The 12,715-nt window shown below is 39.9% G+C and overlaps 1 protein-coding gene across 3 annotated transcripts in view; it reads left to right on the forward strand.

The window, feature by feature from the left end:
* Positions 1–12,715, forward strand: part of LOC109485731 (histone demethylase UTY-like) — a 94,251-nt gene that overhangs the window by 556 nt on the left and 80,980 nt on the right. The window contains exons 2-3 of one of the 3 annotated variants that reach the window (XM_019789396.1): positions 511–673; positions 779–848. The exons of 1 other annotated variant lie outside the window; for it this stretch is intronic. In XM_019789396.1, the coding sequence (XP_019644955.1) occupies positions 558–673; positions 779–848 (186 nt within the window). In that variant the 5' untranslated portion in view covers positions 511–557. Of the gene's footprint in view, positions 1–462; positions 674–778; positions 849–12,715 lie in introns of those variants that run through there. One more of the 3 variants, XM_019789395.1, reaches the window with a different exon arrangement.

Raw genomic sequence — 12,715 nt, forward strand, 5'->3', positions numbered from 1 at the left:
GAAAGGGCCACGCAAATATTACCTGTATGGTTCCTAAACCTGGTCCCTAGATGAAAGGGCCACGCCAATATCACCTGTACGGTGCCTTACCTGGTCCCTACATAATTTATGAAAGGCCCATGGAATTTTCCCGTACGGCGTTTTACTGGTAACACGTTATCTAGACCCAAGTCCCTCACGCACTCATTTAATACCTGTAAGGTTTCCAGAGCTAAGAGCCGCACAAATGACTGTTTGTGGCTTATCCACCGAATTGGAGTGATTATAGCCGTAAAGGTTGACGTTTTTTGCCCCTAAAAGGTGTGGATAAACGCCGGCAGCCCTCCCCACCGCTAGCTATCCCTCACTGCAGCAGCTGATACCCCGACCAATAGCAGCGTGGAGCTTGCTGAGAAATTGACCAATAGCAGCGTGGCCGTCTTTCGTGGCCGTCCTACCATATTCTAGACCAAGCCATACCTCGTTTCCGGGGACGTCTCGACAACTTTTACCCAAACTTTTGGCGGCGAAATTTTTCCCGAATTGCGTACAAAACATGAGGAGTGTTCCCTCGGACCATGGAGTCTACCCAGAGCACAAGTAGTGGGCATGAGCGCCGCAAAATGGCCGCCAACGGGCGAGGAACAGTTGCATTGACGCCGCTGGAAAGGCAGGACCTATACGAGTTGGATAGGTAAGGGTCCCCCCTAAAATATACCCCCGTCCCGTCCATATTTCATTGATGCAAACCGAAATAAACGTGCTGCAACGTTTTTATGTTGTTTTTCTGTCGTTCTAGTCGCTTGTTCGGGTTCCTGCGCTTAGAAGCGGACGAGAATGGAGCGGCGAAGAAGTCTCTACTCCTGAAGGTAGGTCCCATCGCCCTCCCTCTCTCTCGGGCCAGATCGGGCTCTTGCATACGAAACAACACACCAAATTCTGCAAAATCGGCGCCTTTCTGCGCCCCTAACCCACAACTAGAGCCCTCACACACACTTTAGGTGTTATTGGGTACTACAAGTATATTTCTGTGGTGTAAGTTTGAGCTGGAAGGGGGATTTTTTGACATTTCTTGGCCGTGTTGAATCGTTGGATAAATTCAAGATGGCGGCGCAATTTTTTTTAAATGGCAGCTTGCCACGACACAGTTTTTATCGTGATCTTGAGCGGTTCGCTTGCCTCTAGCTCGCCGTTAACTTCTCCCAGACTTGCCCGGCACACGGGGCACCCTATGCCCGATCTTCTAGCGGTGGGACACCCCGCTAACCCTGTGTTTTGAGCGCCGAAATGCCGCTAGAAGAGCGGCAAATGGGGGAGGGTGGGGTACCAAACAGTGCACCTACGTAGTTCTATAATATCCCGAGCTCTATGGCAAAACACTAGCAAAGCGCGTACTGTGAAATCTTGTACCCCGGCCGCTTTCTCTGTCTTCTACTGCAAAATAGGTACATATCTTTGTCAGTTACACTCAAAATGTGCAGGTGATATCATATTAGTGTGGCTGGGGTCACGAAAAAAGCCAGGTCAGTTTTTTTCCAGCTAGTGCAAGGTTGTTGAACAAGTGTGTTCTCACAGAATTCTACGAAACGTTAGGATTTCTTTTTCACAACAACAAAAGATGCACACAGACCCTGTTTTGTAAGCCTAACTGTGGGAAAATCACTACCCCAGCATGTTTACAGGCCTTCCATGTGGGGGCTGAACCTAACTGTATTGGGGGTAAACAATACCAGTGACAGTGAGGAATTGTGCATCCACTCGTGTGGTATTTTACACTTTACTTCCCACTTTTATACATTTATGGCCTGAATCGGGATTAGCAAGTTTTTGGTCCACTGATTGCTAAATATAGGAAGTCTTGTGGGATTGTGTACATGGGAATTTTTGTCCTAGGAAGAAGCCTTGTTTTTCTGAGTGTTGCATGCTTGCTGTATATTGTTTGCATAGTCAGAACAATGGATTTCTATTGTGTTAATTAGAAACGTAATGCGTTAACTGATTTGGTATTTGGGGCAAGGGACGCCTGTTAAATTTTTAGTACCACATTTTAAGTCCATGTTTTGTGATGATATTTGACAGGTACAGGTTTGGTTGCAGGTGTTTTTGGTTGTGTAACATACCGTCTTGTGTAATGGTCTATTTCTGACTAATTTTTGCTTGTTGCATCCTTCATTTATTCACACAAAACTCATTCACTTATTAGCAAGTTGGAGTCACAAAATTTTCACATAATGGAAGTCTGACAAATCTATAAACATGAAGTCCTAAAGATGGATATCCTTACACATATGTGTGACAATATTTGATGCTGAGTTCATTCAACACTGCATTGTGTACATTATATAGCTGACATAAATTTGGACATGGCCGGACATACCCTCCCATATCCTGCAGTATGCTAAACGTTTTGAAACTGATTTAAAAAAAAATGCCAACAGCAAGTGTAAATGTAGAGTTTATGAACATTGCATAAAATGGTTAGACATATTTTGAGTTTTGTGAGGTGATGATAGTATGATCAGTGTGTCACACATATCATATGGCAAGGAAATCATATCTTGATATTGCAAACATGGTTTTGTAGAAATTATAAATGTCAGTAGCCTATCAGTTAGTTGTATATTGGTGGTCCAGTGTCCACTTTCATAAGTTGGACACAGAACTAGTTTTTGCCCAGTGGTAATGATCAGTCTTGTATAACTGTATTCTTCTGAATTTGTAGTGTTGTGTTGTCTTCTAAATGTGGTGAAATTTGCCAATGCTAAAAGTGAAAGTCCTTTGCTCAATGTTGACAATGTTTATACACTATTAGTATTTAGTAGTAATTTCTGTAGATTCCATGGCTATACCAGTACAGGTGTTCTTATGAATATGAATTATAATTCAGGGCTCTCGCCTAGCAATGGAGCAAGGGTGCTCCCCCTTTCCCAAAAATCCTCCCAAAATGTTTAAGTGTAGGGTTTTCCCTTGGTATTTCCATAAAATCTCTCCTAAGAATTTCTGGGGAAGACCCCTGAATATTATACTGTATATATATACACCATAACATATACACAGTATTAGCACTTTGTATTGAGTGAAATGAAGCAAAAAAGCTCTGAATCTTGACTATAGTATATGATAGCAGTGTTAGATTGTCACTTAGAAATACCCACCTGCAGTCTGCATTTTGCAATTGCAGAGACATTTTCAATACTGCAGAACAAAAATTAACCAACCTGCAAAAAAATCAGGCTAGGGGTTCAAGAGCTTTTGTGTTTACTACTAACCATAAGATGCAAGTACTATGGCATGTATTTTTGAAATTGCATCATGCATGTAAAATTTTTGCCAAAATGCAAATTTGTATATGCCATGGGTTTAGATCAAGACTTCTGGTTGTGAATTTGCTGAAAGTATTACCAAATTGTACAACCAAACTTTGACGTAATGCAATATTGCACAACACAAAAAAACTATTTCTACCACTGCTGACTCTATGTATGAGAGGCTTTTGATGTATCTGTGCTGATTTTATGTTTCTTGGAACTGGAAGAGTTCCAGGAATGAGGATTCTGGAGGATTTTGGGTTGTTTCGCCAGAAGGTAGAAGAAAGTAAAGTTTACAGTACTATCTGTGCATGAGTGATGCCACCAGGTATTGTGTATGGAAGTCACAAGATTATAACTATGCTGTAATGCTCAGGGCTCGAAATTCATTTTTGGGAATAGGTGCACTGGTCAGTCTGGTGCACCCAATCTAAAAAAATTAGGTGCCCAAAATATTTTTGGGGTGCACCATATAAGATAAAATAGGTAGAATGTCAGCAAAAATTAATTACAAGATCTTCATGATGTATGTTTCTTTGCTAAAGAAAACTACCTGAAGTACAACAATGATTTTATTACTTTTCTGACACTTAGATATCGATGTTAAGAGTTTGCTGTATACTACTATACATTTAACACCCTTTACATACGTAAACCTACGAAAATATTTGGGTGCAGAAAAAGATTAGTTGCCATGTAGTATTTTGAGCCATGTAAATGCTAAAGCTGTTGTTGTGTAGAATGTAGAATCTGTGCAAGTGCAGTTGATACTAGTAGTTATTTTGTTTATGAGCTGCTAGATGAGTTAATAATTTACACATTTTGACATAACCTAATACCATAGGTCTAGTAGTATTGGAATTAGGTAGCTTTCTATTCAAAAAGCAAAATGCTGTAGTTGTATTTTCTATTTGTGACCAGTGGACTGAGAAATTTGATAATTTTTGGGGTAGGAATTATGTTATTTGGAAAATCGTAAATTTGTTCATCTTGTTTTGGTCTATATGTAGATTATGCGGGTTGTTTGAGTCTAATCGCTTCCTTTTTGTAGTGTTTAGAATTATCTAGTTCATATTGCAGTGCAAAATACATTGTCTTGGAAATATATGGCATGTCTTGTTTCCTTTAGATTTTGAACTGATATTTAGAAAAATATGAGAACTGAAAAAAAAATTGCTGAGAGGAAGTTTATTGTAAAACTGTGTGTACCAAGGTTAAGCCTTTTTTCTCACACTCTGTTTTCCATTTTAAAACTCCAGTTCAGCCAAATCTTTTATAATCTAACAACTAAACAAGCAAGAAATGCAGTAGGCTTGGCCTATTAATACTAGTAGTGTTATCAAAGCTGGTTTAATTTGTGCTAAAATCTTTACTCCCATCTCTTCCTGACATTGCAATGATCAATAGGACGTTGACCCCATGACAGCATAGGTGTTGCTTATACTATAGGTTTTATCCAGTCTATTTTAGTGTTTCAGGACATTGCACTAATATTTTAACCTACCACACTGCACCACCACTTTTGACAAATTTTTGGTTATTTCTTAGTATTTACCTGTGTAATAATATATCAGCGGTCTTCCCATAAATTCTTAGAGGAGAGGTTCTCCCTAACTAGTTTATGAAAAATCAGTGAATTTTCATGAAAGTACTAATGAGAGAAAACCTTAAATTTGAACATTTTTGGAGAGGTGCTAGGATTTTAGGGAGAGGGGGAGCACCCTTGCTTCATTGCTTGTGGAGAGCCCTGGTAATAATATATAGTGTCAAATGTGAAAAATGTTAACGCTAGAACACAATGCTGTCTTGTGAAAGTATAGTGTCCTTTCTTAGGGATGATATTAGAAGATGGATGTGGAATTATCTTTTGAATGTCTGAAAATGAACAATGTTCAGGGCTCAAACTACTGGCTGCATGTGCACCTAAGTGCACCCAAATTTGGAGCTGTGCACCCAATTTATTTCTGTGGGTGCTGTTGTAGGTATTTTTTTACAATTATCAAATGTAAAATAGTATACAGGATATTCTTGGCATCCAAGTGTCAGAAAAATAGTAAAATCTTTGCATGCATGTGATAACATATTGTTCACATCAGAAACTATATTTTCAGTTCAGGCATTCAGAACCTAGCATTATTAGAAACATGTCTGAAACAACATGGATCATAATCTGTCATGATTCTCTTAGGAAATATAAAGCTGATTGGGTAGAATTCCAAATAAGAACTCTAACTGTATATATGGATGCTCAACTCTTGCAGATTTCTAGTGTTGGCATATTTTTTTACATGGAATATCTCAGAATATGATATATTATACAGATATGGAGTGATATTGTTTCGAGACATGTGGTAACATTTTGGACCCCCCCCCCAGGCTGAAGTGAGATAGGCCATTGACCCATGTCAAGGATACAATGTGAAGGTTACTAGAGGACGTTGACCCCAGCGATCATTGATGTCAGCTTCAGACATAAGTCTATAGAGACTCATTTTGTATATGGACGTCACATAGTGGGAGGTGGTGGTACTGGGCTGGGCTGTTTCTTTTTGGAGTGTAGTCAGGCCTAGGAAATAAAACGTTGTGTTTCCTGTTTTCCCAACCGACCCTAGAAAAACCTGCCAACCCTAGACTTTTTTGGGGGGTGGACCCCTGCAAGAGACAAAATTTTTCAAGCTGATCAACCTTTTCTAGCTCCATGATCTGACACCTGAGTGATGAAACATTGTACATTGACATTGAAAATAGAAGCATCCTCATGCTGTTTTGAAGTTGTTGTGCTCTTACCGATTTTTTTTAAACTGTCAGTTGAAACAACATTGGTTCAGGGTGGGGAGGGCGCTTAAATGTTATACTAACTTATTTGACAAACTTATTGTGGAGAGCCACACCTTGAGTATGTTTGAAGAACCCTAAACACTTACTAAAAAATAGCAAGGCCTACCTAGCCTTCCATGGTCCAAGAGTATACTGATTCCTTTACAAAGCTGGTACTATCTGGCTTCTAAGAAGAATTCTACCATCACAAGTTGTAAGATTGTGTTTTATTTCACCAATTCATATAGGCAATATTCCTTCTTGATACAAAGCATGGCTTTGAAATGTTCAATTTCATTAATTCTCAAATCCTCCCATCCACAGCTTGTAAACTACCTGGGTTTGATTTTCAAACTCTCAAGTCATCGATTCTTACTAATTGCTTTCCTCAATGCCTTACAAAGTAGTTTTGAAACTGGGCCAATAACAATATGTAGTACATTGAGCCAGCTGGACCATAGAGCCTACTCTCCAAGCAGAGGTTGTGGGGAATGATCGTTACCTTTTTATATATGGCCATTTTTTTTTGTCCTGATCCCCGTCGGTGGCTAATAGAGCTTCTCTGGCCAATAGATACTGCCTGGCCAATTTGATACTGTCTTTTTTGCCACCGATAGGGATCTGCTTGGAGATTACATAGAGCCCACAGCACTCACACACTAAACCTGGCCTCGAAATTCCTCTTGTCCCAGCATTGTCTAGCCTCACTGAGATATTTTGTGTCCAGTGTGCTATGGGTGTGGAACCCAGGCTAACTTAAGCATTGTCCCAAAAATAAATTTCAACTGTCCCGAAGTAAGGATGAACTGTCTCAATCTGTTTTTTGGGAAGTATTGTATGACTTCAACTTGAAGTCAAATTTATTTTGCTTACGTTCTGACTGCCAGGCACACTATAATTGCAAAGAAGACAGGAAATTCGGGGGGACAGATAAACAAAAGATGGGCTGACATTCTGATGTTGATTATTTTTCTGTTGTCCCCAAAATGTCCCAAAGTGTCTTTTTAGTTGTCCCAGCCTAAAAAGAAAAAGAACAGTCATGCCTTCAAATATTAGAGTTATCAACCAAGAATTGAGGTATTAAAAACTCGTATTTCCCCAGAACTATCGTAGACTGGAACTCGTTGTCACCAATCACAGTCGGGGCATCATCACTAGAAAGCTTTTAATAACACCTGGAATCAAATGTGCAAAGATTGAGTGTAACAAGTCGTTCGGTGTGATATAGCTAGCTGCCGCCGCGCCGTGTGCTTGCGAAGCTGGTGTGTTACGCCGAAGAGTTGTTATACCGGCTATACCGATACAGATACAGAAATTTTAGTGGTCAGTGGCCATTGGACCACCTTTACCCTCAAACCCTGCCGGACATTCCCACTATATGAGCCATACAGCTCCAGTATTGGTGACATTGATTTTGTAATCAGCTTAGAACAACACAATCAGGCAGACTGGGTGCTGGGTGGACATTTGGGGAGCTGGGGAGGAAAGACTGTAAGGGCCAGCAGGGCTTGAAATACTGGGTGCATTTGTACCTTAGTGCAGGTAAAAATTGGAGCTGTGCAGGTATTTCTGATGTCTACCTGCACCTAACTTGAACTGGTCCATGTAAAATTGGAGCTGTGCAGGTATTTCTGATGTCTACCTGCACCTAACTTGAACTGGACCATATAAAATTTGAGCTATGCAGGTATTTCTGATGTCTAACTGCACCTAACCTGCACTGGTCCATGTACTGGCTATATGCATTTTAGTGCTGGGGAAATTGGAGCTGTGCAGGTATTTCTGATGTCTACCTGCACCTAACCTGCACTGGTCCATGTACTGGGTATATGCAGGTTAGTGCAGGTAAAATTGGAGCTGTGCAGGTATTTCTGATGTCTACCTGCACCTAACTTGCACTGGTCCATATGAAATTGAAGCTGTGCAGGTATTTCTGATGTCTACCTGCACCTAGCCTGCACTGGTCCATGTACTGGGTATATGCAGGTTAGTGCAGGTAAAATTGGAGCTGTGCAGGTATTTCTGATAAGTTCACGGTACAGAAGTGACAGTGAAAAAAACAGTGAACATAATAGTACAGTGAAATTACAGTATATTGAGATGATTTTGCCCACACTTGGCTCGCGTCCCAGGCCCCTATCCCCAAACACAGCATAAATTAGTCTTAATGCAGTATTTAAGGACATTTGTCCTCCAGTTGTAATCGCCATAGCTTTACTTCCAGCTCAAATTGTGGAGATGGGGGCTCCTGAAATTATATCAGGGAGTAACAAGAACAGAGAGGGAGGGAATGGCCAAAAGGATTGGGGCAGGGATGAAGACGCAACGTTGTTTCAGGCGGGCTTTCAAGCAATTTTCATGTTTTTGTATCAATCTTGATTTTACAGTTAACAAATAATTCCTGGACTTTCTTTTTCCTGCACCTGTCGCCACTGTGAACATATATAGTTCGTGAACATGTCCACTTTTCTCAGACCATGAACTTTAGCTAACGTGAACATATATGTGTGAATTACAGTACCATAGATTGTCTAATTTTGTCCCTCTCTAATTCTCTTTGTCGTAGTTTTATTGCTTTTTGGTATTTTCGGGTCTTCATATATGGGCTCCAAGTACCCTATAGAATCTGTAAATAGTAGGAAAGTAGAAATATAAACATTGAAGTGAAGAATTTTGAGCCCAGATTTTAGGAAGCTGGCCAAAACTAAAGGAAGATAATTTGAGTATACTCAAGGGTCTCCTATTTTCTTTGGGGCACTTCCAAAGTCACGTTAAAGAACCCACCACACTTATCGGAAAGAGTAGGGGACCTTCCCGGTGTGAGTGGTTTAAACCTTACAGTCTGGTCTCAGGTTTGACATCTTGAAGAGGTGATAGTCACCTGTTATGTCAATCCTTCCACAAATGTGGTAAATCTTCATAAATATAAAAATAAATTTACATGTACATGTAGACCTCTACATTGTTTTTTTAATAAAAACAGAAGTTTGTACTTACAAGGACAATAACAACGATCTGGAATAAGGACAGTAGGCAGTCGTTGCCTAGGTGACAACAAACACAACAAGACCTTTGACCCTTCAGATATAAGTACCTTATCTTTGTGTAAATTTCTTCTAAAACATAACTTCCGGTGACCTCACAACTCAATTTACTATTAGTGTTGTATGTTACACTATTTGCATGTAAAATTGAACCATGAGTTAAAAAATATAACATCTAGAAATATACACAAATACAATAGAGTGTAGAATTTGTTACTCTTTTTTGACAGATTTTTTATTAAATCTATGAAAAACACACTGTACAAATAGGTTTTATTCAACTGGGGTACATTTTGTGGTGCTAGTGATGTTTGGATCCAAGTTTCAACTTTTTGTACATCTCTATATAAAGTTATATCGGTAGTGTGAGTGTTCTAGGCCTTGACCTCAAAAATAGACATCCAAACACCGAAAAACATCTGTCGTTAATGCCAGTAAGAAAGTAACACTAGCAAAGAGAAAGTAAAGACATCACACCCTTGGAAATGATGTTACGCAAACCATTACAAACTTGTTGGAGTGCCTCAGGAACAGGTACAAACACCTTTGTCATGACAAACGCGTTTTTAATCTGCTTGTTTTGGCGCTGAACCAAGGCCTCACTAAAGAACCAACTTGTACACAACACCAGGGAGGACAAGTGGGGTTTGGAGACCTGCCAGGGCTCCAAAATTCAATTTTTGTTTTGGAATAGGTGCACTGGTGCACCCAACATAAAAAATTGGGTGCACAGACACATTTTTGGATGCACCTGACCATATAAAATGAAATAAGTAGAATTATTTTTCAGTTCTAATGAAAAATATTACAACAAGTATTTTGTTGTTTTTCTAACACTTAGATGTAAACAGTATGCTGTATATATATATTTATATAGTAGTATACATTTAACGTGTTTACATACGGGTGCACCCACCTAAAAAGAATTGGGTGCACAGCTCCAATTTTGGGTGCACTAAGGTGCACATGCATGTAGTATTCCCAGCCCTGCCTGCCCTGGCCCAATACAACTGCAAAGCTTTAACTTGGCCTAAAAAGTTGTGTTGGGAAAATGTATAGTGATGAAGAGTCTTAGAATTGTAATTGCCAACAAAAGAAAGTTGGAAGTGGTGAATTCAAGTAAAATAAAAACATTTTTGTTTGCCACCTTATGATATATGAGGTTTTGATCTTAATTTGTTATGTAGCGCTAGGCATTCAAAAGAAGTAGTAGGCTCATAATTAGGTTTTGCAGACTTAATGTTTTGCCAACTCAAATTCCTGTGCACATGAATTTCACCCACTCTGGGTGCACCAGAGTACCTATTCCCAAATATGGATTTTAAGCCTCGTACCAGCATTTTCTAGAAGAGTTTACACCAAGATAGGTCGTACAGGCATCCTTTTGAGGCCTGTCCTGACTCAATACCTACCTAAAGATTAAACGTCGCTCTAACATTGACGGCCAAACAACTACCTGTACTTGGAAGGGCCAAGCAACCAATCAAACCACTGCACAGGGTTTAAAAATAACTCAGCGTTGTCTGGGGTGTGATTAGGACCAGGAAAGAAGGACAGTTAGGGCTTTTCACTTGTTTGATATTTTTAAGTTAGCAATCAAATTTTAGACTCATGTTGCACATTCAAATTCCTGTGCACCCAAATTTTTAGGTTATGTGTACCAGTGTACCTCTTCCCCAAAAAATTAATTTTGAGCCCTGATACCAGCGTTTTCTGGAAGAGTTTACACTGAGCTGGAAAGAACAAGCATCCTTTCGAGGCCTGTCCTGACTCAATACCTACCTAAAGATTAAACCTCCCTCTAACATTGACGGCCAAACAACTACCTGTACTGGAAAGGGCCAAGCAACCAATCAAACCGCTGCACAGGGTTTAAAAATAACTCAGCGTTGTCTGGGGTGTGATTAGGACCAGGAGAGAAGGACAGTTAGGGGCTGGGATTGGACATGGCTGGGTAGAGACCATTAAAAACTGCAGGGTCAACCAGGGGTCACTGGGACGGCCCATCTTCAGGGTCAAGGGGTGTGGCGAGGTGAGTTTTTTTTAGAACGCTACTTATGCAAGTGGGTTGACTGCACTTGTGACATTTGCTACCTTTATGTTTTTTGTGGTATGGTATGATGTGTTGTGATGAAATTTGTAGTTTGAAAGAAAGACATCTTTTTGTTAGGGAAAATAGATTACATTAGCGTGAATTTTATGGATTTTGTGGTAATATTTTTGCTGGAAAAATTTCATTTTATACCACGTCTGCAAAAGAAACACCCCTACATATAAGAAAAAGTAATTATTTAGAGAAAACAATTAACTACATTAATTAGACTCCCTTTCACCTGTGTTGAGTGAGGAAATAGCATCTCTCCTAGTGCTTTTAAACCAGCACGTCGGCAGAACGTACTGCACCTGCGTGAAAACAGTAATGTATTGTGCATAGCACTTCAGCAGAATGTCTCATATAAGTTGGTATTTGCTCATATAAGGTTAACACTCCGTCTGTAGTTTCCAAATGTTATGTCGGAAAAGATATCCTCTGCAACAGGCAAAATTCTAATGCAACGTTGACCAAAAATCCACCAAAAACCGTAACAATACAGGGTTCTGCGCAGGCGCAGTACGTTCTGCTGACGTGCTAAACAAACCACTACTGCTGATCCAGTAATCATCACCTGTCCTGTACAGAGAGATGGAAGAGTTGCTGCATCATGAAAACTGTGATTTTGCTCAGGCTCAGTACGATCTGCCATGGTTCTGCTGACACCCTGCCTTACTGTATAGCGTAGAACAAACCCCTACAACTCTAATCATCACCTGTCCTGTGGAGAAAGATGGAGTCCATTCATCTCAGGGATCCAGTCTTTCAGTAGGGCAATTTCCTCTCAGGTTATCTGCTCCACATTGTACCATGGTGATCTGTCTCTTAGGCCTTGGGAAATAAAAATTGTGTTTCCTGTTTCCTGACTGACCCTAGAAAAACCGGCCGACCCTAGAAAAATGTGTGGACCCTAGGCCTTTTTTTGGGGGTGGTGGATCCCTGCAAGGGACATAATTTTCAAGCTGATCGACCTTTTCTAGCTCCATGATCTGACACCTGAGTGATTAAATGTTGTACAATCAGTTTTCCAACATTGACATTGAAGTGTAAATGCAAGTTTTACTTTGTTAAACTGTATTGTAAGTGTTGGATCACTAGAGATTGCCAAAGTCTAATGAAAGAAAGAATAATCCCTAGACTTACTGACCTAAATTTTTTCAGTACTGAAACAGGAAACACAAAATGTTTTTCTTGGGCCTTATCTGGTCCACATTGTACCACAGTGATCCGCCTCTTACTGTAATTTCCGCTACGTTTTGTTGCCTGCAGGAAGGCTGTAGATTGGTGTGAAATGGCAAAAATTTCCCGTATTCAAGTTATTGCCATGGCAATTATATTGGGTGGTTCTTGGTTTCAATATTAAAACAAAATACCGTAGCTGAATCTTAAGCGTCTGCGTCGAAAGTCTAAACTCTGCATTGTTTAATACAGTTTTGGGTTTTAGTTTTATTGCAATTTTTTTTATCTTGATGTCA

The sequence above is a fragment of the Branchiostoma belcheri genome, unplaced genomic scaffold (assembly GCF_001625305.1).
Source record: "Branchiostoma belcheri isolate BF01 breed outbred unplaced genomic scaffold, Haploidv18h27 scaffold78, whole genome shotgun sequence".
NCBI classification, from domain to species: Eukaryota; Metazoa; Chordata; class Leptocardii; order Amphioxiformes; family Branchiostomatidae; genus Branchiostoma; species Branchiostoma belcheri.